The sequence below is a fragment of the Bidens hawaiensis genome, unplaced genomic scaffold (assembly GCF_021521415.1).
Source record: "Bidens hawaiensis isolate Kalapana, Puna unplaced genomic scaffold, B.hawaiensis_p1.1 tig00005567_1, whole genome shotgun sequence".
In the NCBI taxonomy this organism is placed as follows: Eukaryota; Viridiplantae; Streptophyta; class Magnoliopsida; order Asterales; family Asteraceae; genus Bidens; species Bidens hawaiensis.
In genome coordinates, this window is record NW_027491360.1 from 895895 (window position 1) to 923622 (window position 27728).

The window sequence follows — 27728 nt, forward strand, 5'->3', positions numbered from 1 at the left end:
AAAACTTAAGTTGGCTCCTGAATCAAACAAGACTCTAGCATAAGCGTTGTTAACAAGGAACGTACTGGTAATGGTTTCCGGTGTGTCGGCCGCTTTCTTCGTATCAAGGATGAAGACTCTTGCATTGCCCTTCTTGGGCTCGTTCTTTTGACCGCTACCACCCGCACCACCAGTCGCGGGCTTGTTCTTGGGACATTCGAAGTTAAGATGCCCCATCTCTTTACAGTTGTAGCAGGTCATCTTCTTCTTCAAACAATCGGCCGTTGCATGGCCGGGTCTATTGCACGATTCACAGATTCGAGGAGCAAAGTTGCATCTACCCCTATGATATTTCTTACAAATTTTGCATTGAGGGATGCCGAGGTTGGAGCCAGACCTTCGTTGGTCAACTCCTTTACCTTTGAAACGGTTGTCTCCTCCTTTCCTTGAGTCGTGTGTTGTTACGACCTTTTTATCCTCCTCCTTATTGCGGATCATTCCGCCCATCAAATACCCTGCCAACTCCATCGCAGAGTCGGCGATTTGTGGCAAGTGTGACCTTACCATATCACGAATCTCTCGTGGTAGTCCCCATATATAACGTGTGACTTTGCTGGACTCGGGGGTAACCAGCTGGGGAACCAAACGACGGTATTCGTGGAATTTTGTGTTGTACTCACGAAGGTTCGTTCCAATAACCTTGTGAGCCAAGAATTTGGTTTGGATTTGGTCCGTCTCATGCATCGGACAGAATTTTGACATTATCAATTCTTTGAACTCGTTCCAAGTCATGTTGTACATCACCTCCCTTCCTCTACTCATCATTAACGTGTTCCACCACTCGAGCGCTTCGCCTTTGAACATCAGGGCGGAGTATTGAATTTTCTCTTCATCGAAACATTTGCTTATAATCACTATCGTCTCCATCTCTTCAAGCCACCTTACGGTTGTGATGGCTCCCTTGTCACCATGGAACTCTTTTGGTCCATAGTACTTGAAATCTTTAAATGAACATCCACCGATCTTAAGTTTCTTAAAGTCTTGTCTAATGCCTCCATCGGCATTCGACTCATGAACACTTTCTTCTAAATGAGATGGTTTCGGGCGAGATTTAACAGATTTTTGGGAAGGGTGAACAGATTATGAATGTTTTGTTTGTCTAAATTGGGATCGAAATTCAGATTCTTCCCCTAACAACCTTTTTGATCATTTGTTGAATTTGATTCATATATTTATCGGGAATTGGTTCCACTTGTTCTTTCTCAGGACCTTTCCCTTTTTCTTCTCGTTTCTCGGTTTTCTTTCGGGAAACCTCTCGGTTATCACTTTGTCTAGACATTCTTTATCTTTTATTTTTTTTATCTGAAATTTAACATATTTCTTTTCTTAATATACAATTTTATTTATTTCACAAACATATACATATCATGAAATGATATGTATATTATTTTACAACATACTTATATATAGTTTTAAGCGATATATAAATTCCTATCCTTAATCATATGTTACATATATCACACAGACTATCTTAACATGAAAACTTCATCTCTTGAAACATGCCATCATCATTATCTTCTCAATCTTTCATGAATTTCTTCACTACTTTTGTCAACTTGTTGCATTTTTGAAGAAGCGTTTCTCCTATCTTCTTCTTTTTCTTCTCGTCAGCATCAATCTTCTTCCTCAACTCATCCGTTTCCTGTAGGGCTTGATCCAAATGTTCCTCCTGGGATTGAGGTATGTCAGTTGGATACCCGTATCTTGGAGGTGGGTTGTGGTAACCCATCATCACATTGTCGTAGTGGTTCTTGGGATCAGGGTATGGAGATGCAGTCACATCGGAGGGATAATTGAAGAATGCATCGGCTGCTTCATTTTGCTCACGGATTTCATTGGCTTGTTCTTCAATGGATGGAATTTCACCTTGGTATGGTGGAAAACTTGATGATGCCTTACCCTTGAGTTCATGAAGAAATTGCATATACGGGTCGATAGAACCATAACTTGGAGCTGAGTGTTGTTCTTCCCTTGGTGTGGTTACTTCATTTGGATTGTCAGGATATTCCTCCTCAGGGTCGGTTTCTTCTTCCGGTTCTTCTTCTAGTTCCTCTTTGGTCATTGCCTGCATGTGGATCTTCTCGTATGGCATTGTCACTCTCATCTTGGGCTTGTGAGATGGCCCTTCTTTGTTGGTGTGAGAATTAGCATAATCCATGATTGAAGTGCCGGTATGCCACCTTCGTTGATCGAAGTGGCATTGCATCCAGTCGGATGAGGGAGATTTTGGTTCCTCCTTGATTGGTAAGCTAGAGAGGAAAGCATACGAAGGGTGCGGATTTGGTGGTAAATGTGTTTGACCTCCGGATGGGTAATATGGCGGAACTTCAGTCGGTTGGTAGGTAGGGATCTCAGTAGGATGACACGTGGGTATTTCGGATGGTTGATACATGGGTAGCCTTGTTGGATGGTAGCTAGAATGCCTTGGTGCTTGGTATCCTTGACGTGGGGTGTTATCTAGATGGTATATTGGACTTGGGTTGGGATTTTGGTCATGTCCCTCATTGGAATTGAAGAATGATTCAAAGTAGTCCTTACTCATGATGTCCTTTGGGAATTTGTAATACTTCCTTGCTCTTCTTGCTTCATTATCATAATATTCCATTAATTTCTCGAAGACATCTTTGGTGGGTGGTTTAGAATGTGGAGAGGGAAAGAAAGGGTTACCAACCAACCTTATCCCTATTAAATTATACAAGTAAATATTTCCTATGCTTGGATCGAAGCTTGGGTATTGTTTTATGATACCAAATTCGTTAAGATCGATGGCTCAGATACCAACCTGTCACACCCCCATCTTAGGCCTAGGAGTGTGATCGACAGTTGGTACTATATTTGTATATAAATCAGAGTTACGGGTTATAGCGGAAGACTTTTATAAAACATAAGGATTGAACTTATAAATATTTACATTACAAAAAAATACGAGACGAAAGTCTCGTTTAGTATTTACTTGTTTATGTGTTTTACAAAAACACCATATTTTAATATTCAAACAAAATTATCCGAGCCATCGGATTCTTGAGCCCTTCGTCCGTCAAGCTCTATTCTTGGTTACCTGCAAAATGTTATAAAATACGTCAGCAACGAATGCTGGTGAATATGTTGACGCAAAAATATTTTCTTTACTTAATCACCCCTCGAGACCACGTAAGCCTCGGCCCATCTTGGCTTAGGAATAATCAAGTTAAACAATCATCATAAACTCGAGTCTCTACACTATGTTACCTCAGCCAAACATCGCAGCGTTTCGACATAACTTAGGTACCATAAATATACACATGGTCAGTCTCACTCGGACGTAACTTAGGTCCGGCCCTTCGTGGCTGGAGGTCGTGACCAAGCGTGGTGCGGTGTGCCCACCGCGTTCCACATATGTAAAGATCCAGACAAACGTAAACCACAGCCTGAGGGCTAGGCTTATACTCTTATTTACAATGTTTTTAGAGACACGTAGCCTCATGTAAAGTTTTACACATAACACGTTTGATTGTTTGAAAACAACTTTATAAAAGTGGGGCGTATTCACCTTTTCAATAGGATCGGTTTCCAACACCGTCCGTGAGTCTTTCTCTTGCTATCTCGCACCTATAGTACGAGTATAACTTTTGTTAGTCGGATATACAATCCGGCTTAAGACCTTTAGTCTTATTTACCTCGATGAATCTTTAGTTCATAATTTCTTTTACTTTAAAACCTTTAGTTGAAAAGTAATGTTTATAAACCTTTAGTTTATTCATAAAAACCCTACGTTTCTTCTTCTTTAAGAAACGTATTTCTTTCTTTATTATTTAAGTATACTCATTATACCTAAGTAATATATTTTAAAACAAAGAATAATCATATACATATATATACTCACATATATATTTCATTTTTCTTTTTCTTTATTTTCTTTGTTATATATTTCTTTGTTTATTGAGAATAACTTTGACTTGGGGTATTAAGCCCTTATAATATTTTATTATTATTTTATTCGGGCATTATGCCTACCTTTGTCGGCTCAATAAACCCTATTCACTCGAGCAGTACTTCGACTCTATTTCTTTATCAACACACGCTTTGATCAATCCTTTGCTTGGACACAGGAATCGAACACCAACACTTCGCGACACGTACTTCGAGATGGTCGTCGGGACTTCACACCAATATTGTCTCCTTGCTTATAACATCATCGGGAGGTGGCACGATTATCGAGGTATTGGGCACGGAAAACGATGAATCGAGGCAACCATTTCGAGGTGGTTCGAGGGCACGCTTCCCAATGTGTAGAGAGAGGTTAGAGAGAGAGTAATATGTGTGTTTTGAGATGTGATGGATCTGAATTCGTGGCCTTCTATTTATAGGTTGAAATTGGACCCCATCGCGCTACGCGATGGGTTCCTTGGCAAGCCCATCGCGTAGCGTGATGTAGGCTTGCCGAATCACAGGGTAGACCTGCCACGTGGTGACACGTGGCAGGCGTCGCGCCACATGGCGACACGTGGTGACACGTGGCGGCAGACGTTGCCACCGTGTGCCACGTGGCACACGTGTCACTGCGTGTCAGACACTCCATCGCGATACGCGATGGGGGTCTCTCTTGATCCATCGCATAGCGCGATGGGTCAAGAAGACAGATTTTTCATTTAAGCCCCTGGAGTTTGGAATTTGGCAGAATTGGTCCTTGACTTTGGAAATTTAGCATTTTTGACCCGATATTCACGTGATGTTACATGTATTTATTTCCGTTTGTATGTCTTTCGTCTCCTAGCTACCGGTTAGGAGTTTCTCTTTTTGGTTTTAATATATTCGTTGTTTATAAAAAGGGGGGGTATTCTGTTGGACCAATTGGCTAAATTATCTCTATATAAATATAAATAATTAGATAACAAAAACTTAATTTGAGTGTTGAATGGGCTGATAAGTGACTACTATAGTGCTATTTGCTTGGAAAATGATGCCGGGTTATTAAATAGTGTTGCACCAGGTTGATGTTACTCGTACAACTTATTAAATAGTGTTGTGTGTCTGCAAGTTGAGGTGAATTCGATTGGTGCGGGGTTACGAAACTGTAATAACAGCTTGGTGCAGCAACTACATGACAGTTTAATGTTTCTAATGCAGGATCAAAGTAAAGCTAACGAAGTTCGCACACCAAATAAATACAACCATCATTTGAGCAGAAATGGATACGCTGGACTTACTGTTGAAATTGTATGAATTAAATTAATCGAATAGTTTACTTGTATTTATTTGTTTATTCGTGTTAATTATTTTTGTAATTTTGATAATTTAGATGCAACAAACCGGCAAGAAAGAAGAGGAGGTTGATAGGGCAACGCTGTGGAAAGAAGCAAGAAAAAATAAAACAGGAGATTTTGATGAAAACGTCCAAGTGGTTGTTAATAAAATTGTAAGTTTATATCATGTCTAGTCATTGTAGAAGAACAAGGTCCGGGCAAACCCGGGCATGGGCCCTAAATATTAATAATTAATAAAAGAATTAACATAAAACAAATTAGGGCCCACTCTTAATAGCTAGTCGGACATCTTATGTGGTTGAAATATTAATCAATCAAAGCAATGACATAATATACAGTAAGTAACAACAACAACAACAATAATAATAATTAATAATAATAATACCTCAGATTTGAGCATAGCCATAATATGCGGTTGAAATATTAATCAATCAAAGCAATGACAATGGCTTTAAAAAAAGATTACATCTTATGTGGTAACGTTTACTCTTTTGTATGGAAATATCTCTTTAAATTTTAATTTATCCCAATTATAGGATGAGCGACATCAGTCGGTACATTATGAATCATGTGGAACACATGATGTGCTCAGTGAGGCCCTGGGTACTAAGGAACAACGTGGACATGTGCGCGGAATGGGCAAGTTTGTAACACAAGACCGATATTTTTTTGTATCCAAGACTATGAAGCAGTACATGGACAGTGAGCAAAAGAAGACCAATGAACGGTTCAAAAAACTTGAAGATGAGCTAGAGAAACTTAAAAAAGGTACACATAGTGTTTCCGAAGCCGCAAGTTGCCAAATGGGGGCCCATGAAGAGTTTGAAAACGAACCACTTGATCAAGAATAACCTGTAAGTAGTCTTGGGTACAAGGGTTTCTTTTTAATATAATATATTTATGTTTTATCATAATTCCTTGCAACTAATATCATATATTTGTAGGACAATTCGTGTTATCTTGCAGTTGATGAAAGATCCATTGTGGATAATAGTGTCTCGGGTATTACAAAAAATATTAACTTTATATTACCGCTTTATATTCATATTTTCACACTAGTAAGAGTGTCTGCGCGTTGCGGCGGGAACACATTTGTGATTTAGTCAGTAGCGGCTCCTTGGTTACTGACATCTTCATTAGTAAAATTACACTAATATTAGTTTCGCAGCGGCTACGTATTGTTTAAACTAATTTACTAATAATAAACTGATGTACCAATTCATAAATAATAAACGGATGTACCAATTCATAATAAATTGCAATGAAAGTTTTTTTTTTGTAATCAATTTGTAAAAAAAAAGGAGACAAAATTTAAACAAAATCAGTCTGCAGACGTAATTAAGAAAATACATTGCTAAACGTAATTAACCAAATTTAAAATCCGAGATATTCGGAATAAAAAAAAAACACTCCATGTTTTATACCAAGATTGTACGTTGCTACATCTAATGTTTTGTTTTTGGGTTTGTTTATAAAACCCATTCTCTGGAATATGCTTAACACACTCATTATTAGTACATAAAAAAAATTAACTGTATTGGGTCAATTCAACTAACACAACCCGTACAAAAATAATCATTTTAACCCATGACCGACCTAACACATTTTGACATTGGGGCTGCGAATAACAATACGAGTATTTTGGATGTAACAAGTTGTCAAGAAAAGTTTCAATTTAAAAAAAAAACTGCTCCTTTGACCGGTGAGTCAAACGAGGGGAATAAATTTCTTGGATCATTCCACATGCTTCCCATCATTTTTGGTCGGCTTAGGAATTCAGCTCGTCCAGGCTTTGGTATTCTTTGTCCACTAAACTGCCACATGTTTGGCTTCTTAGAATATGAGTGCATCCCTAAATGAAATCACAACATAGGGAATGGAAAGGCTTCAGCTGGCTGTTTTATAGGGAATGGAAAGGAAACCGGTTTAACATATGTGGCTAGGTTTTACTTCGCATACTGTCATAAACTTAGCTTTACATTAAATTCCAGTCACTTCAAACCTCTATATAAGTAAACCTTAACTAACCTGTGCCACCACTTCAATAATCATAATCCCTCCGCCTAGAAGCCGAGTTATGCCTTGTTCCCCTGCCAATAACAGTTATGCAAATGTGAACTATATGTAAACTGCCAGCTTGGCTAACCGTCCCATTTTGACATGTTACAAATACAAATACCCACCCAGAACTACCACTGCGTCCGGAAGAATAACTACCATAGGCTCCATAAGGCTCATCGCCACCGCATCCCTAAGAAAACATGACATGTTCTGTTTTGATAATTACAATTTACAAATAAAAGAACATGAAAATTTACTTTCAAGTCACCATAGCTACCGTACCCATTATTAGCTAGAAAATCATCATGTCCTCGTCCAAAAACTCTAGAATCTGTATTATCGTACTTTGTAACATCATGAACATCGCTTGGCACATGAAGATAAGGAAGAACCGGAACAAAAGTCGGCATTGCCCCTTCTCTTTCAAATAGACTGGCCCTCAAGCGTTATTGTCGTAATTACACGACAACACAAGTACATATTTGTATGCTTATGCATTATGCTTACCTGTACCATCTCATCATCATCCTCAGCAACTTTTGGAAGGTTTTCTTTTGAAATAATCCGTATATTAGCCTTGCTAATTCTCCTCATTTCACTTATTATTGCTCCACCTTTCCCAATAAGACATCCAATCTGAGAAGTCGGTTCAAGTAATCGAGTGGTATATGAAATAAGACCCGAATCTCTTTCAATTTTCTCACTGGACCGCGGTTGCAGGCGTAATGCAGCCTCAATAGCGGGAGAAAACGGGTCATCAAACACCTGAATACAAAAAAGATCACAATCATAATGATTTACTTTAAATAATATTCATGCTTTTGCCTAAATTTACCTCTTTGGCTGAAATAGATATTATGCAATCATCTGCCTCTGCTTTTGAACTAAATTTACCTAAATTTAGTTCATGCTTTTGCCTAAATTTACCACCTTCACCCTTGTACCCACCATAGGCACCAACCAGGTGGGGTAGACCCATATATGGTGCACCTCCAGGTGGACCCATAAGAGAACCACCGGATGGGTGAACATTATGTGTTGAAGAAGAAAGCAAGTGCTGCGAGCGTGACGGGTTATCATGTAGAGGAGCTGATAATTGGAAAAGTGCTTTCCTCACATTCGATGATTCACCAGATATCTGTATCAAGACAGCAAATTTGAGAATTGGGAAAAGAAGGCAATATATTAGTGTTGACTGAGTTAGTTGCAGTTGACTTGTATTACTCGCGCATAGGGCTAACTAATACAAGTGTGTTAGTTAGAGATCTAACTAACTCGAGTAAACTGTAACGAGGGTGCAAACTAGCCGAGCTTCTAGCGAGCTACTCAAGCTCGAATCGATAAAAAGCTCGAAGCGAGCCGGGCTTTTTCAAGCCCGGGCCATATATAGTTCGCTTAGTTATCGAACACGAGCTCGAGCCTTGTGCATTTCTAAGTTTTTCCTCTTTTAGGCATCTATTAATTTTACACTGCACAGCCAACCTAGAGCCGAGCTTTGGCTCGTTTAAGGTACTACACGAGCGCGGCCCAATCTTAGGCTCGTGTAAGATACTATACGAGCTCGACCCAAGCTTAGGCTCGTATAAAGTTTTTCTCAAAATATATAAAAATAGCCGAAAACGTATATAAATTAATTAATATATACTAAACAAGCCAAGCCTGAGCTTTAAAAACCAACTCACGAGCTCGAGCCCTCGTAAGTCAAAACGAGCCTACCTGTTACGCCTAGTCGAGCTCGGGCTTGGCTCGTTTAAACCCCTAACTGTAACTAACTCAGTCAACACCAAGGACTGTTACCTGAACAAAACAAAAAACCAAAGAGAATGGAAAAAACTTCAACCGAACCAAACCTAAAAAAAAAAAACTAAAGCCGAACCGACACTCAATACGGGTCAAAACAGGGTCAAGCATATTATGTAGCCAGAAATTGTTTGTGACCGACTAATACAAGTAAAACTATTTAACTAAAACGAAATTAAAACAAATTGAACAAACTGAAACCAAACCCAAAAGTAATGAAAAACTTAAAACTAAATCTGAAACGAAACCAACAACCAAAAAAATAGAGCTGAAACAAAACTAAAAACCGTAGAAAACCGAAAATTCGAAACCGAAATGAAATAAAAAATTGAATTCGAACTGAACTGAAACGAAACCAACATTCAAAAAAATCTTACCTGAACAAAACAAAAAACCAAAGAGAATGGAAAAAACTTCAACCGAACCAAACTGAAATTCTAAATTTTTATTTTTTTAATTTATAAGAACTTAATAAATATGTAAGTAAAATATTTTTTTGCCAAATGAATAATAATAATGAATATATAACAGAACTATTTACATCTAAATTCATTAGTTTCAGTTAACTTTTTTTCGGCCTAAAGTTTTCAAGCTAAAATTGCAAAAAGCCGAAAAAATCGAAACCGAACGGTTTTCAAAGATCCAAAAAGGTTTGAATTTAGTTCAGAACCGACACAAACCGAACAGTGCACACCCCTAATTCGAGCTACAGTCAAGATCTACAGCTGAATATGATAATTATTGGCAACCCAATTTCAATAACAACAAAACAATGGAAAAACACACAATAAATCTTAAAGATGCAATCGAAAAGTACAATAACAAGCTAACAAGTCAGTAAACTGATCCGAGTGTGTACAGAATCAGAATAAGAAGAATATGTGTGCACGAACATGAACCAGAACAATTGGGAGTTCGTGTTCTGGTTCAATATTAGTAGTTGCATTATAATTATAAAATAATTTAAACTACTTACAATCAAAACCTAACCTTATACCTTGAACAGCTTAAACAAAGAAAAGAGGAACAAAACTTAAAGGCTGCTTCAACATTGAAACCTCACGCCAAGATACAGTGGTTTCTTTATTTTTGCTTTCTACTTGCTCCAGAGAATAGCGTGTGTGTCGGCACCGATGATTGATAGAAGTAAAAAGAGGTGAGAAATAAAAGAATCAGAAGATGAATTAAGATGGAAGCTCATCTCTTCCGGCGATTCAGCCTTTTGATTTCCTTTTGCAATTTCATCAATTAGAGTTCATGTCTTCCGACGATCGACGGGCTAATTTTTGTGAGGCTTCTGCACACGCTGTTTGCGCAACCAGCCATGGGTTTCGACACAAGTAAAGACTTAAAAGAGGAAGCCAAATTACGGTTCGAAATTGTCTAATTTAAAATCAGATTCCCCGGTTTTGTTTACTGTTCGGTTATATGCACATGATGTTATTTAGTTTTTGTAGCAGAGTTTTTGGCTAATGATGATTTGTTGTTGCAAAAGGTCACTGTAATTTAGGTACAGAGAGTATTATTCTTAATTAATTGATGTCCTTAATGTATTAGTATTAGCTATGAGTGGCTTTAAGATATGCAAATTTGGTAATTTGCTTCTTACCTTAGTTACGTAACTCATCTTTTTAAGCAAAGAATCATAATTAGTTTACCCAAACGCACAAAGAATCTTGCTGGTATTAAATTGTAGTTGTATATATGTTCGTTATCTTCTTTTAAATGAAAAGGAGGAAAGTAAAAGATTTAAAATATATTGATGTAGATTTGCAGGGGTGAAATTTGGAGGGTTAGGTTCATTTTTTCCAACTTAATGGGCCAAACCACACTGCAGGATTCATTAACTTGATTGCATTACATTTCCTTGATTACATTACACTTTGTAACGAGTGTTACTGCAGGTTGTATTTCTTAGGCAACTATAATTAGTTTATGGTAAGAACTTAGCTAGCAAATTGTATTTTGTTGTTGATACATAGACCTAAGGCGCACACAGACTTTTGTTCTGCTATTGTTCTTTAAGAAATGGAGTTTTGGATTTAACTTTGCAAGTTCCCCGCGCAACGCGCGTGGGGAAACACCTAGTTTTTAAGAAATTTGGATCTTACTTTTTACCTTCACATAATAGGTGAGAACATTGAAGTCATTATGCAAATATGTCTACAAGGAGACGCTTTACTACCGGTTCCAATTGAAGAAGAGTTCATTGACAAGGTCAAAGATGCGATTGGCTTCATACTAAGTTGGCCAAGACATTTAGTTATTCGATGCTCTAACTTGGTAAGTACAATTGGTGGTTTTTATTTAAAGGATGAGCTGTTCGCTAAGCATCAACTATAAAGAAAAATATGATATTGTTACATGGATTTAAGGACTGAACCTGATTGTGAATTTGGACTAATAAATTCATGAGTTCCTTGGTCAATCAAACCAATTCGGTTTTCTTAATAAAATGCTGAATCAATTTTCTTTTTGTAGGAAAAAGTGGTCCCAAAAGTACCAATGGGAAAAAATGTAAAACGACTAAGAGAACTTGATGATGAGAATGGAAAAGACGATGAACAGCCAACAAAACAAGAAGATGGAAAAGAAAAGGATCAGCCAAGAAAACGAGAGACTGGAAAGGAAAAGATAAAGAAAAGAAAAAAGGATGACGAGATAATGGAAAACAAAAAAGAGAAAGGAAAAGAAAAGGAGAATGAAAAGGTGAAAAAGATGACGAGAGCACGGAGGAATACGAGGATAAGAATTGAGAAAAGTGGTATTTTGAAAATGATTGCAATGATGGCAGATGCAAAATTTTCAAAGGTTGAGTATATAAAATTGCGGTGTGAAGATGATCTCTTTGGGTACGAGAGTCGTGTATGCCTATTTGCGGATGATTTTGAAAAAGTTTTTACATTGCAGGAGATTAGCGGTTTTGTCATTATAACTTATATGATGTAAGTGCTTAAAATTTTATTTTAAATAATTGTTCGTAAAACACAATTTATTCACTCAGTTTAGTTTTTGTATCTTATCAGACACTTGTTTGAGCAAATCAAAAATGGGTCAAAAAGAAATCATGGAATTTGTTTTGTGAGCCCGACTACAGCCTCGCCACGTGAACGTAAATCAAAGTTCAAAAATATTGATGATTCAAGTCGAAGGATTGCAAATCGGTTGCTTAACCGAAAGGACAATGACATCATCTTGATTCCCTACAATCCCGGGTCTAATTATCAAAACCATCCAAATCGAAATCCAAGTTTTACTAGTTTTATTATTTGTTTGACTAAATTTGGTTTTTGTTTTTTTAGAAATCATTGGGTGCTGGCCGTACTACACATGAAAACAATAACTTGCTATTACCTTGATTCTCTAAGGCCAGGAACTGTTAATTTGCAGTTGCAGCAGATTATCGATGGGTAAGTTTACAAATTATGGAAACAGTATGCTTTAGTATTTGATATATTTCTTAACATTTGTGTAGCGCAATGAACTTGTACGGTACACAAAGTGGATCGGGGTAAAACTCAATTGGGTCAACGCTAGGGTGAGCATTTTATTCCATATTGAAATAGTAGTTTTAACCCCATTATATGAATCTATGTCACGATGACTATTTGTAATGTATTTATGTAGTGTCCATGTCAGCCGGGAAGCACCGAATGTGGCTACTTTATGTTAAAGTTCATGAAAGAGATAGTTGATGAAGGAATTAAAATACTGCTCAATGACAATGTAAGTACAGCAACTTTTTATATTTTCATTATTGTATCAGTTTAGTAAATTTATTAACCGATTATAAACGGGCTTTAACTTTTGTTGACCAAACCGAACCAAAAGTTTTAAACGGTGGGCTTGTGAAAATTTAGAGTGGATGATGCAGGGCAACTGACTGATATTATATCTACTTATTCATGTCACCAATTATGATACAGTGATGGAACTTTAAGGAATTAATTAACTTGGAAATTCAAAGTTAGCAACCCGGTTTTAGAATTAAGAGGTTCGAAGGAATTACTGGATTATATATACTTATGTATGAGATGTAATGAAATATGAAATTAGATGTTACAGTAGTGATAGAGCTGATGATGTTTGTGAATGATTAGTTGTTGATATTCATGATTTACTAATAATAATAATTGAATTCTGATTTAATTAATGATCTGTTTAGTAGGGAGAAAGGTATCTGTTGAAGATGATAGTTAAATGTTGTTGTTGTTATTATTATTATTATTATTATTATTATTATTATTAGTTATTTGTTAATTTTTTGAATGGCTAGATGATACTTTAAGTAGGATATTTATCTGATTTAACTAATGATGAGTTAGTAGGGAGAAAGGTATTATGTTCAGAAGCAGTTTAGAAACAAAATAGGAAGTGAATCATATCTGTTGAAGATGGTACTTAATTATTTTATTATTATTATTATTATTATTATTATTATTATTATTATTTGTAAAATTTTTAGCTTACAACTAGTGCAAACAGACAAATTTACCCATATACCCTGGTGTGAACCAGTTAGTTATTCAGAATGAAATGGTTTGACCTCAAATTTTTTTTGTGGATTTGACTGCAAATTTGACTAACGGGTCAAAACTGTAGTTTAATGGTCAAAAAAGAAGCTTTGACTGTTAAAAGTCAAACGGATCTGATAAATAAATCTTTAAATCATTTGAACTTTAGGTTTAACTAATCTAAATTTTTTCTCAGGTTGGAGGAGGGAATAATGAATACACGGATGCTGATATTGATGGAATTCGTGAAGAATGGTCGACTTTTGTGGCATCCTTTATTTACCGGTGAATGTTCGTATCGATGTTAATTAAATGTTAAACTTTGAAATATTGTGAATAATGGTCGACTTTTGAATGTTTGTTAGTATGTTGAAATATTATATGAAATGGATTATTTTGCTATATATGAATTTTAGTTTTATTATGAGACACTAATTGCCATTATTTAATGTTGAAATTATAAATCTGTCAAAAACATTCTATTTTATAATACTTGAAACCATGACACTCAAACGTGTGTCGAAAAAAAGATGTCAATAATGCTTGTCATAAATGCATGTCATAAAAAGATGACACACAAATTTGCGTCATTGTTTTTTTATGACATGGCCTTCCTTGACACGAGTCGTCTACCCCTTTAATGACGCGCATCATTAAAGGACTATTTTCTAGTAGTGGTGTTTAATAAAGCATCCATCATGCCACATACTATGGTCTCCAACTCCCCATAACCCCAATATCAACGGTACTAGTCAAACATGAGTAATCTCCTCCTAGCTTTCATTTTCAAAATATTCTAACTTCTTGATTAATTTTTAAACGTTCCTCCATAATCAGTACAACATTCAAGTTCCTTTTGACAAATTAATTAACAAAAAGTACATAACCATCAAAAACATTCTGAACACAATCATCCGGTCTTAATTTATAACTATAACAAACAAGAACAAACTGAAAACAATGAGCATACACAACAACGGCCTGAGCTTAAACTTGACGACGACTAAACTGGACACTTTAACGCTAAATCAATTAAATGTATATAATTTATAAACAGTTACCTCGGATTATCTCCTGCATACAAATTTAAACTTGAAATCTAAATTTTTGCATAACCAGGTTCCACAAACAGTCAAAACTCAAACTTGAAAAAATTTCAAAACCCAAAACATGGCCCGTGATGATACTAGCAAGTAGAAAATAAAACCAGCCTACCAACCTTGCACCTTGGCCCAACAACTAGCTAATGGCCCAACATCTTGCTAAAAGAGAAGAGCCAATAAATCCCTTTAATTGCCCAATCACTGGCCTAAGAAAATAAAGAGAAAGGGCCACTTACATAGGTTTTAATCTTGGTTAAATGACATTTCGGTAAAAAGTGTACATGCTCCCTTTGACCTAATCATGGCTGCAGCAAGACCCAAAAAGAAAAATTAAACTTTGCCTTTTTTTTCCTTTCTTTCTCTTTTGTTTGCATGCGAGAAATCCCCAAAGAAAAAATATACGTATTATTTTCTTAATAATAAGAACTACATATATCTCCAAAGAATAGTTGTTTCTTTTCTCACAAAAATCCACCACAATTCAGAGGCGACGTTAATTCTTCGAACTGAAAACCAAAACCTTCATGGGAATCTTTTTCCATGCAACGAACCGTGTGTTAAACGAGCAAAAGCTTTGATAACACTTGGTTCAAACAAACCGGCGTGCGAAAGCGAAACAACACACACACACAAAAGATAAACACACGGTAACCGAAATATAAACAACACATGTATTTTAACGTGGTTCGGTCCCAACAGGGATCTACATCCACAACTTGCAACTAGGTTATTTCGTTAACTTTGGACTAGACAATGACTTATAGTTACATGATGGGAATACATACATACATACATACATACATAACATAGATACATACATAAGATAAAATAATGCGCATACAATCATAAATGGATACATCATACACATAACCTACATAATTTGCATACAAAAGTACGTACATCGGTTCCTGGCCAACGATTTCAAACTAATTCGTGAACCATCCCAAATCAGTTTCTACTTCAATAGTATAAACTAGATCCTCTTTGATGTCGAACCCAAATTTCTATTATTACCAAAGCTCATTGATGTAGATATATCAACTACTTACATGATAATAAACATAAAAAGTACCAATCATCAGTTGCTACTTAATTAATAATAAAGTGAAGCTAAGAACCATAATTTCCAAACTAAATGAGGATGTAAAAATTATCGTCAAATTAACTATCAAAATCGATCACGAACACCAATACAAACAACAATAAAGTTACGAAAATCATGCATCAAGCCAAAACAACACTTTTGCCTCCTTCGGCAACATTCGGTCATCAGACTGCTTGGGCCAATTTACACCATCGGCACAACTTTCCATCTCCAAGCATTAAAAGTAATCGATTTATTAGTGGTCGTGAAGGACCTGATCGATTTAGCGTGATGTCGTTAGTTAGGTCCGAAAGCTGAAGGACGGCATGGATGGAGGTGGAGTGATTCAATGATATAAGAAAGTATCCACACGTATAAAGAGAGACATGAGACAAAATAACCAGCGGTCCAATAGCATCTTGTACAACTTCATAAGCACATGCACAAACCATGATGCACCAAAATCTTTGAAATTGTTATATTTATATATATATATATATATATATATATATGGGAGGGTTATTTTGAGAACCATAGTGAGTTTTAAGAACTCAATTTTGAACCATACATTTAATTAAATGATATGAAATATGTGGCTGAGATTAAATTTAATTAAAAAATGAAGCAGGAGAGAGAATAAGTATTTTTGATAATTACACAAGTTTAAACGTTAGTTACACATGTGTAAAAAGTCGATTCGGTATGTAAAAAAATACCGTAATTTTTTGTACATCACTTACACTTACGTATTACACATGTGTAAAAAAATTCGAAAAAAAAATTTGTTACGTTGAGTTCTTTCGAGTTCTTAAAACTCAAAGTGGTTCTCAAAAGAAATCAATCATATATATATATATATAAATATATATATATATATATATATATATAGAAAATGGTTCAAATAAAAAGAAGTTGTTTCCTAGGAATGGTAAGAACCAATAGAATTTTGACATTTGTCATTAAAACCTATGATGAAAGAATAATTCTAGGAAACTATGTCGGTTATAGTGGTGAAAGAGTAATTCTAAGAAACTATGACGTTTTTTGGTAATTTTAAATCTCAACCATTGATTGATATGATCCAATGGCTATGATTTATTAGGTTCTTAGGAAGAATAAGAATAAATCATAGCCATTGGATCATATAAATCAATTGTTGAGATTTAAAATTACAAAAAACCGTCATAGTTTCTTAGAAATACTCTTTCAGCATTATAACTGACATAGTTTCCTAGAATTATTCTTTCACCATAGGTTTTAATGACAAATGTCAAAATTCTATTGGTTCTTACCATTCTTAGGAAACTTTTTATTTTTATTTGAACCCTTTTATATATATATATATATATATATATATATATATATATATATATATATATATAGGAATTGTAAGAACCAATAAAATTTTGACATTTGTTATTACAAATTGTCGTGAAAGAACAATTCTAGGAAACTATGTCGGTTATAATGATGAAAGATTAATTTTAGGAAACTCTGTCGGTTATTGGTAATTTTAAATCTCAACCATTGATTAAAATGATCAAATGGTTATGATTTATTCTTAGTCTTCATAGGAAACTACTTATTTTTAGGATAACCCTCCCATATATATATATATATATATATATATATATAGGGTTCAAATAGGAATAAGGAGTTTCCTATGAATGATAAGAACCAATCAATTTTTGGCATTTGGCGTTACAAATGATGATGAAAGAATAATTCTAGGAAACTATGTCGGTTATAATGATTAAAGAGTAATTCTAGAAAACTATGTCGGTTATTAGTGATTTTAAATCTCAACATTGATTAACATGATCCAATGGCTATTATTTATTCTTAGTATTCATAGGAAACTATCTCTTTTTATTTTAACATACCCCTATATATATATATATATATATATATATATATAGGGCTATACTAAAAAGAAGTAGTTTCCTAGAAAGACTAGGAATAAATCATAGCCATTGGATCATGCTAATCAATAGTTGAGATTTAAAATTACCAAAAACCGACATAATTTCCTAGAATTACTCTTTCATCACTATAACCGACATAGTTTCCTAGAATTGTTTTTTCACCATCGTTTGTAATGCCAAATGTCAAAATTTTGTTGGTTCTTACCATTATTAGGAAACTTCTTATTTTTATTTGAACCATTTTCTCTCTCTCTCTCTCTATATATATATATATATAATCGGTCCCAAATTAACGATAAATTTCAATTATTAACTGGAGAAAGTCTCATGATCTAGAATGCGTATGCACATACGTAGCCACCGAAATCATTTTCTCTTCCTTACGTTGATGGCCATAAATTGTTTCTTTAATAGTCATAATGTCCAAAATTATATATAATCGTTAAAAAGCACTTGCATATATTTGTAAATCGGTGTACCGACAAATATCAAATATAATAAATTAGAGGGTAGTTCAACGAACTCCGAAAGCGAAATTAATATATGATTAATTTATTTAATTTCTTTAGACATTATATTTAAGGAACATAAGCCTCGAATACAATCTGGATTTGGTCATGTTATGGATCTAGACAAAAAAAAGCTGTAGATAGGAACAAATGAAAATATGGCTACCACAGTTCTAGGCAGAAATCGTTAGATAAAGGTCGGCTTAGGTGGCATGACAATAGTTTTAAAACAAAACAACACATTGAGATTTTATAACATTTAACAATTTGACGATATACTAGCAGAAATTACATAAGATGCGGGTATGGTAAAGCTTGTTTGTAGCGGAAGTCTATCTTATTCCAAGTGAACCGAATTACATGATATATCAGGGGTGTTTGGGATTCCATATTTAATCTCTTTATAACTTTTCCTCATAAGTCAGTAAATTACAATATTATAATTAATTGACTTGCACACTCACAAACATTCTTAATACCAAAAAAGCTTATAACTTTTTCTAAAAGTTATAAGATGATGAAAATAAGCAATCCTAAACACCCCCTTACTAGATGTTTACAATGAAGACAAACCATTGATATCACTCCAAGAAATTCGCTCTTTAGCCGCCACACCAGCCAACATTGTCGCTGTTATTACTCACTGCATTGTTGTTCCCTGGCGTCGCCAACGGCATCGCCGCTATTGGCTTGATTCGTGTGCTGCATCGATAGGTGCTCATGACTGCTGATAAAGATTAGATCTGAACGGCTACAACCCTCTCATCCTCATCTTATCCTTCTCTAACATATCTACATCAAACTTCAACAAATTAACACCATACCCCCACAACTACCACCTCCAACATCCATCAAACTTCATATCTTCAGCCAGCCGCCACCTTCAAAATCAGAAGTACATCAGCAGCTAGCCATCACGCCACCACCTCCGCCCCACGTGTGGACACCTGCAACTGTAAGAATATAGCACTAACAAATTTACATATGTGTTAAAAAAACATAAATATGTATAAAAATTAATTTTCAAAATTGTAATCGTAAATGTAGATATAAAATATGATAAAACTACACACAAATAACAATGAAATATAAATTTTTTATAAAAAACGTTAGTTTTCAAAGGTTCATTCAAGTTATTAAATAATTTAAGAGTTCTGTAATGATACTTATCCTACATATATATATATATGTTTAATGAGAGAAATGAATATGAACCTCTAGTTTTATTTTATGTTTTAAATATTTAAAAATAAATTAAAAAGATGTTAATGCAACAATAAATGCACACTCTCTCTCCAATTAATACAACTAATATAACCAAAATAATTATCTCAAATTAATATATCTAACTAATTTAACTATAATAATTAAAAAGATAAAAACACTACTTTAGTTTTATTTTTTATTTACACATTCTTCATTTTATTCAACATAAATACAATTTATTCATACAATACTATTTCTTTATATTGAAAAAATAATTTCCACTCAATATATTAGCATATATATAAGTTCAATAAATATACAACCTACACAAAGTTATATGGCCTACACTTGTTTTGAGCAATAAAAACGTACAACATACAAAAGCATATAATTTACATATGTAATTCGACATCAACAATTATATAAACTACACAAAGATACACATATCCTACACATACGTAAGTCATATGTTTTTTGTATGTAAGCTATATGTTTTCTTATTCTTAGAACAAGTGTAGGTTATATGTTTTGTATAGGTTGTATATTTTTTATTGGCATTTAATGCAACCATGTGTAAGATAGTTTTTTGTATTATTCATCACAATGTGACTACGTGTTGATGGATATTGATATGTTAAATTTGAAGAAATTGGTTTTGAAAAGAAAGTAATGTATAATAAATAGTATATGTGTGTGATAAAATTTTCGTGTGTAGGTCAAATGTTTTTTGTGTGTAGATTATATGTTTTCGTGTGCATGTGTATTTTATTGATGATGAATTTTGTGTGTAGGTTAAATGTTTTTCGTGTGAAGGTTATATGTTGTCTTATTGTTAGAACAAGTGTAGATTATACGCTTTTGTGTAGGTTCTATGTTTTTTGTTGATATCTAATTCAAACACATGTAAAATTGTTTTTCGGTATTATTCATCATAATGTAAGTATGTGTTGATGGATATTAATATATTGAGTTGGAAGAAATTAGTTTTGGATAAAAAGAAATTTTAATGTATGAATAAATTATACTTGTGTAGGATAAAAATTCAAGAAACAAAAAGTAAGTTATAAAAATAAACGAGTTCTTAATATTTTGTAATTAAAATAATTTAATTAGTTATATTAATTAAATAAATAAATATTATGGTTTATTAGTTATATTAATTGAAGAAAGAGAATAATTAATAGTTTCTTTATTTAGATTTAAACATTTAAAACTTAAAACAAAACTAGTGGTCCATATTCATTTCTTATATTTCTTACAATAATATCATTTTTCTCTTGAATCATCCCATATATATATATATATATATATATATATATATATATACACACACACACATGACCGCATCATTATCATTTATATAATAATATATCATAATTAATTAATTCTACCTTACTATTAAATTAGCTACGTAATTGTTGATGGATCAAATTACCCTCTCTTGCTAATCAAAGGTTTCCCCTTGGGTGTATATAAATATACGGGGAGACAAATAAACATCACAAGACAACCCTAAACCCCACAACTAAATTTGTCCCCCCCTCTCTCTTTATATATTATTCGGTTTCTTAAGAACCTTAATCCCCAACACTAATATACTTAAAGGAGAACTCGACAAAGCAAACTATCATGTTGTCTGGATCATTCGCATCAGCCGTGGCTTTTCTTTCTGCTACGACATGTATGTTTTAGTCATAGATGTATCATAATATTCATGTTTTCTATGTCGTACATGAAGAACTGATCAACCTGGCCACCACCACCGCACCACCTACATGCAATCGGCCACAGCCTGCAGATTTTAAAACTTTTAATGTAAATTTGTATTCGTTAATTATATGTATTTGTTGATTAAATTTATGCAAATATGTTCATGTGGATTTTGCGTTCATCAGAATTTATATAAATGTTCATGCGTTTGATTTTTTTGTAATTAACTCTGTCTTTGGCTAAATTTACGTAAGAAATCTAGATCTTGTCAGTCTCCCGTAAACTTTTCAGTAACATCTCCGGCATAGGCATAGGCAATAGCGTCAACATCAATCCATTAATAGCGAAGATTTGGTCTTTAGCAGCGAGGAATCAGTTGCGGAACAATAGCGGCGACTTGTCATCGGTAGTACCTTTAGCGGTTACAATTATGAGTATTACTGATGACACTTGTTTAGCTGCGACATTTGTTGCCATAAAAACCTGTTCTTTATATACACACGGAAAACCTTAAAAAACTTATTTCGAATCATTAACCTATATACAAATAAACCCTAATAACATATTAAGTATTACATATTACATAGGCTAAAAGAAAATTAGATAAACAATACTATTGTTTTTGTACTTCAAGAAAATTATACAATAATCAGTCTATTTGAAAACTAATTATATTTTTTCACCATCACCATCACCTAAAATACTATTGGTAAGCCAATATGAAACCAGTTAAGAATTAAGACAACATAATTAGATCCGAGTGAGGCAACAAACCCTTCAAATTAGAGTATGGCAGCCTAACACACCGAAAAAAGTTGCCGTTCCTAAAACAAAATACTATTGGTAATTACTTCTAATGCCATTAAACTATAAATTACACTATTCAAACCCTTCATCGTTAAGCTAAATATGAAACTGATAAGTAAATTCGGAGTATTTCGTTACAAAGATGCTGACTCTTTGCCACCGCTTGTCATCATGCGCTGTTGTTCATATTTTAAACTTTTAAGCTGCCAATTCAAAGTAGCTCTCTAAATTAGTTAACTACACCACAGATAATATATAATAACAAGTGGCGACCAAGCCAACTCCAACCTTTATATAAATCGTCCATGGTTGTACTCAAACCATCCCCAAAACTAAATCTCTAGTTAAATTAGGTAATAACGGCTGAATCCAAAAATGGCCGACGAGGTGAAGTTGTACGGAATTGATGGAAGTCCGTTCGTTTGTAGAGCGAAGATTGCTTTGAATATCAAGAAAATCGACTACGAATTCGCCGTAGAAGATCTAGGAAACAAGAGTGCTGATCTTCTCAAATACAATCCTGTCCATAAAAAGATCCCTGTGCTCGTGCACAATGGAAAACCGATCTCGGAGTCGCTTGTGATCATTGAGTACATGGATGACGCCTGGAAAGGGGTTCCGCTTTTGCCTAAGGATCCTTACGAGAAGGCTCAGGCACGATTTTGGGCCAAGTTCATTGATGATAAGGTATTGGTTTTTTAATGATTTCATTTTATCTGAACAATTGATCTTTTTCTAGATATTTTAAAGTTTTTTAAAAGTCATGTTTTGTTTCTATAAATACTTGATTATTTTAGGCTACTAGATTTAAAAGAAATCTCTTGTTTCACTTTACGATTCACTGTTGGACCAGATTTAAAAGCAGGTAACGTTATAATTTATAAATATATAAATAATATTAAGAATAAAAGTATATATATTTAGTTATTTACAACAAAATATTAAAATATTTTATCTTTTGGTTTGAGTTTGCATTTTAATAAGACAATAAACTTAAATATCTTTTTTCTATTATTATTTTTTTACGTGTCGAAGAAAAAAACAATACAAAATACAAGGCCTCGAAAATATGAGATTTAAAAATAAATAAATAATTGAAAATCTAGTCCAACCACCATATTGTCCAGTTTAACTGGTTCACCGAGCAGACCAATAACCGACCGGTTTGTGTGAGGAACACTTGAATAGTGTTAATTGACTTGGTTTCGACTGGTTCAAATGAAGAACATTTAAAACGGCGTATATAACCAGAACTTATTTGACATTAATTGTATGGCATGTTCAGTGCATTCCTGCATTATTCAAGGCCATTGGCAGCCATGGACAGGAGCAAGTGGTTGCAGAAGCTCATGAGCAGCTGCAATTTTTAGAAAACGAATTGAATATCAAAGGTAAGACGTTTTTTGGAGGTGATGACATCAACCTGGTTGATATTGCTGCTACTTTTATAGCATACTGGGTCGGAGCAGCTGAAGAAGCATTAGGAATAAAGCTGGTGATCAAAGACAAGTTCCCAAAACTAATTGAATGGGGTGGTAACTATATTAACTGTCAAGTTGTCAAGGATGGTTTACCTCCAAGAGAAATTCTGGTTGCTTTCTTCAAGATGCAGTTTGGTAACGCGTAAAGTTTTCTTTTGACAATAAAGTTTGGTGTTTGAATAAGCAGCTCTTAGATGCTGGTCTGCTTTGTATTATGTAGCATGTAATGTTACAAGAAACCTTTTCGATGTTTTGACATTTTGTTGAAGCCGATATGCATGATTTTGCTTTTATAATTAATAAAATGTTGTTTTATGTTAGAAATTTGATATAAAATATTTACTAAAAGCGCTATGAATATTAATGATAGAATAAATTAAGTCAATTTGATATTATATATGTATATACACATGTATGTGTTTTGTTGCCACTTGGTGTCTTTGGAAGAGGAGAAACAGGCTAGTCCATTTCGGGATCCTGATTCATCTTTCGAACTTGGTGGAGGAGGTTAAAGTGTTCGGTTATCTTTGGATAAAAAATAGAGGCCGAATAGGGGGGTCTCTCTTGGGAGGGTGTGCGTTTCGGGTGTAATGGGGTCTTGGGGGTAGTGTGCTAGCTTGCTTGTAATTGTTGCTTGGGTGCTGTTTTCGTTGTTTGTCGGCTGTATTCTTTTTTGGTCGGTTGTACTTTGCTTACTTCTAGCGGCTTGCTTGAAGTGTTATTGAAGTTTTTTGTTGATATTTCAAAAAAAAAAAAAATAGACACGCATGTCTTCACCAAGTAAACTTTCGTTACTTATAGTAAAGTGTTTTGGCATTTGCAATATCTAAGAAGTTGGATAAACATGCGTTGGGGGTTGGTTGCAAGGGTGGCCCGGAGGGTGTGCGAGCCGCACCTCCAGTCGGGGAACGTTATTTTTGGGGGCCAAAGCTTTTATATATACGTATATATCTTTTCCGCTAAAGGATCCCGAGTTAATAGGCATCGTCCATTGGCGATTTGGTCGTTAGTTTTGATGTTTAAAACCTGCCGGAATCACCGGAAAACTTTTGCCGGGAACCTAAAAACTTACTATTGTCATTTAAAGGTGATGACTCAAGTTTGAAGAAATGACAGAAATGACCCTTCATCTTTATTTCGTAATTAAATATACTATTTACATATTTAGTCCTTTTAGTTTTGCTTTTGTTATATTACATTTATAAAACTTAATAACTTTTATTTCAACAACATTCCAAATTCTTTAAACAAGTTCAAAAAATTAAGTTTATATTACATTAACTATATTAATTCTCATAAGTTGTGTATTAACAAATCATATAAGCATTCAATTTTAGGGTTTCGAAAATTGGGGTATTACATTAATACTATATATTTTTTATGTTTATTGTTTTAACATTAATCGTCATTTATAAAAATTAATTTGTATATTTCATTATTTGTTAAGGCTTGCGGGCCTTTTTATTTCGACTCGGTCGAGGTATTAAAAATCTCGGATACGCCCCTGGTTGGTTGCATCCCATGAGTATTTTTAATTTTGGTACTATATGTACGCTGAAATCTTGATCGCACCCTAAAAGGTTTTGACACTGGTATTAAGATTTTTATAACGACCCGAAAGAGACTTTGACTCCAATCATAAACTTTGACACCAACCACAAAAGAAAAACTAATTGAGAATTCGAAAATTCTACAAATATAAACGTATTATTATTTGACGTATAACAGAAGGGTTAGGTTAAACTCGGTAAGTTATCGAGTACGGGTCCTTGGAGTCAGATTGCAAAAATAATCTCGGGTTTAAAGGAGGTCGGGACATACTTGTGTTTGTCTTCTCGGAATCTGGTAAAGAATGGAGCAAAAACTTGGTTTTGGTTAGATGTTTGGATTGGATCAATGCCTCTGAGTGTTCGATTTCCAAGACTTTTCCGTTTGGAGAAAGCCAAAAGTTGTTCGGTCGCAGGCCGTCTTTTCATGCTCAATGGTTGGATCTATGGTCATTAGGAATGGGTGAGAAATTTGTCAGGAGCAAACGAAATTGAAGATCTGATACATCTTTTAAAAATGTTTGAAGGGGTAATTTTGTCACAAGGAGAAGATGAGGTCTCATGTACTTTGGGTGACTATGCACAATTCTCAGTCAAAGAGATCAAAAAGAAAATTATATCCAATTTGAATGAGATTCCACCCTCTTTCTGACGGGAACATATTGGTCCCTAAGAAGGTCGCCTTTGTGGCTAGGAGGGCGGTACTCCACTGTCTCCCAACCTTTGATGCTTTGGCGAAACATAACATTCCGGTGAGAACGGATCTTTGCCTGATTTGTGGGGAGGTAGAGGAACACGTGCTCGTTTATTGTGGTATTGCTCAAGCCATGTGGAGTGTGATTGCGCAATGGTTTAAGCTACCATCCATATACTTGTTTAGTTATCGTGATGTGGTGGACCTACACAAACAGTCGTCACTTCCGAAGGATCGAGCAAAAATATTACAAGCTATTTTTTTGGTTGCTACCATGGTGTCTTTGGAAGAGGAGGAGTTTTGAACTTGGTGGAGGAGGTCAAAGTGATGGGTTTTATTTGGATAAAAAATAGAGGCTGGATAGGGGGTCTCTCTTGGGAGGATTGGTGTGGGTTCCGGGTGGGGTCTTGGGGTTAGTGTGCTAGCTTGCTTGTAGTTTTTTGTTTGGGTATTGTTTCGTTGTTTGGCGGTTATACTTTGCTTGCTTCTAGCGCCTTTCTTGAAGAGTTAATGAAGTTTTTTTATTGATCGTTCAAAAAAAATAGAAGGGTTAGGTAACATACAAAGTAAATAAAAAATGAGAAGTGTGAAAAGTAATCTAGTCCATTGATCTTAGATTTTAATGATTGTTTTTAATTTGAGATAAAAAAATGATGAAAATGGCATATATGGAATAGTCCATACTATTGATATTCTCTCTCCACATGCAATGCACATGTCAATTCCCTTATCATTTTAAAACGTTCATAACATTTTTATACGACAATTTTTTTTGTTAAAAATCACCAAAATAACAAGCGATTTTTTTATCTTTAATATGAGTACCATATCAATGTATAAAAAAGTAGTGGGTTTGTATACATTGTGTTATTGGTTTGTCATTGTATTTTTTTAATTGAGTTTTCTACATTGTTATAGGTTATGGTCATTGTGATTTTCAATCGTTACACTTAAAGATAAAATTTAAAACAAAGCGTACGTCATTGTGTCTTTTGTTCTTAATTGTGTCTTTAGGCTTATCATGTTATCTTTTGTTCGTTATTGTGCCTTTCTACTCATCATTTTGTTTTAGTCATTGTGTATTACGTTCATTGTGTATTATGTTCAGTCCATTGTGTATTATGTAACTACCATTGTATTTTACGTTTTAGATCCTTGTGTAATATGTATTCGACATTGTGTTTTATGTTATTGTGTAATATGCATTAATTATTGTGTTTTACACTTTTATGTACTAGATATTGTTGTTATTTTATCATTATATTCACATATTAGAATTACACAACGGTGTTATTTCACTATAATAATTTTCAGATTTCATCAATTTTGAAAAAAAAAAACACAATGATAAATAGAGAGACACAATGATAAACATAAGACACAATGACATAATTTTTTTTATTTTTATAAAACAAAGCCATCCTCATATTAAAGATAAAAAACGTTTGTTATAATGGTGACCTTTTTAAAAAAATGTCGAACGAAAAAGTTATAGAAGTTTTAAGATGATGGGAAAATTGACATATGCATTGCATGCGACTAGAGAAAATATGTGTTTTTCCTTTTATACCTTTCTCCTTTGGTTCCTACTCACATGCCAACAAATTATGATTTTCTCATCCTTCTTATTTTGTTTTCTTTCGTAGAATAACTCAAACATATAATAGATTTACAATTAACAATGTAATTTAACCAATACAAAGGTTAGCTATAATAACTTATAGAATTACAATTATTTTCAATTTTATCATTTTAAAATTATTAAAGAAATTCCCAGTTTCTCCAATTTAATAACTTATACCAATAGCCAATTAATCTTCAGAAATTCACAACCCTTTCGTTCCAAGAACAAGTTATGACTTAAAATAACACAAGTCTTCCAAACCTGCAGTTCCCAAGAACAAGTTAAGTTTTCAAATGATCCACGTAGTTGTAGCGGCCCTTGCATCAGTTTCCCGTAAGGCCCATTGAAACTAACAAGAGCTTCAAACCGGTCATCACGGAC

The 27728-nt window shown here is 34.2% G+C and overlaps 3 protein-coding genes across 4 annotated transcripts in view; 2 read left to right on the top strand and 1 right to left on the bottom strand.

Annotated features, from left to right (window-relative positions):
* The window catches only part of LOC143630135 (uncharacterized), a 34728-nt gene extending 20644 nt beyond the window's left edge, over window positions 1-14084 (top strand). The window contains exons 4-8 of the mRNA XM_077099218.1: window positions 5146-5235; window positions 5318-5434; window positions 12619-12681; window positions 12771-12869; window positions 13854-14084. Of these exons, the coding sequence (XP_076955333.1) occupies window positions 5318-5434; window positions 12619-12681; window positions 12771-12869; window positions 13854-13946 (372 nt within the window). The 5' untranslated portion in view covers window positions 5146-5235 and the 3' untranslated portion in view covers window positions 13947-14084. The remainder of the gene's footprint in view (window positions 1-5145; window positions 5236-5317; window positions 5435-12618; window positions 12682-12770; window positions 12870-13853) is intronic.
* LOC143630141 (putative glutathione S-transferase) overlaps window positions 1-23789 on the top strand; it is a 94909-nt gene extending 71120 nt beyond the window's left edge. The window contains exons 1-2 of one of the 2 annotated variants that reach the window (XM_077099227.1): window positions 22270-22688; window positions 23287-23789. In XM_077099227.1, coding sequence (XP_076955342.1) covers window positions 22377-22688; window positions 23287-23628 — 654 coding nt within the window. In that variant the 5' untranslated portion in view covers window positions 22270-22376 and the 3' untranslated portion in view covers window positions 23629-23789. Of the gene's footprint in view, window positions 1-22269; window positions 22689-23286 lie in introns of those variants that run through there. The other variant, XM_077099228.1, reaches the window with a different exon arrangement.
* LOC143630109 (uncharacterized) lies at window positions 7074-10770 on the bottom strand. The gene is made up of 6 exons (XM_077099200.1): window positions 10753-10770; window positions 8179-8583; window positions 7838-8108; window positions 7601-7788; window positions 7466-7533; window positions 7074-7372 (listed from the first exon to the last, which is right to left on the bottom strand). The coding sequence occupies exons 1-6, from the start codon at window positions 10768-10770 to the stop codon at window positions 7324-7326; spliced, it is 999 nt and encodes a 332-aa protein (XP_076955315.1). The 3' UTR covers window positions 7074-7323.
* Window positions 23790-27728: the final 3939 nt, after the last annotated feature.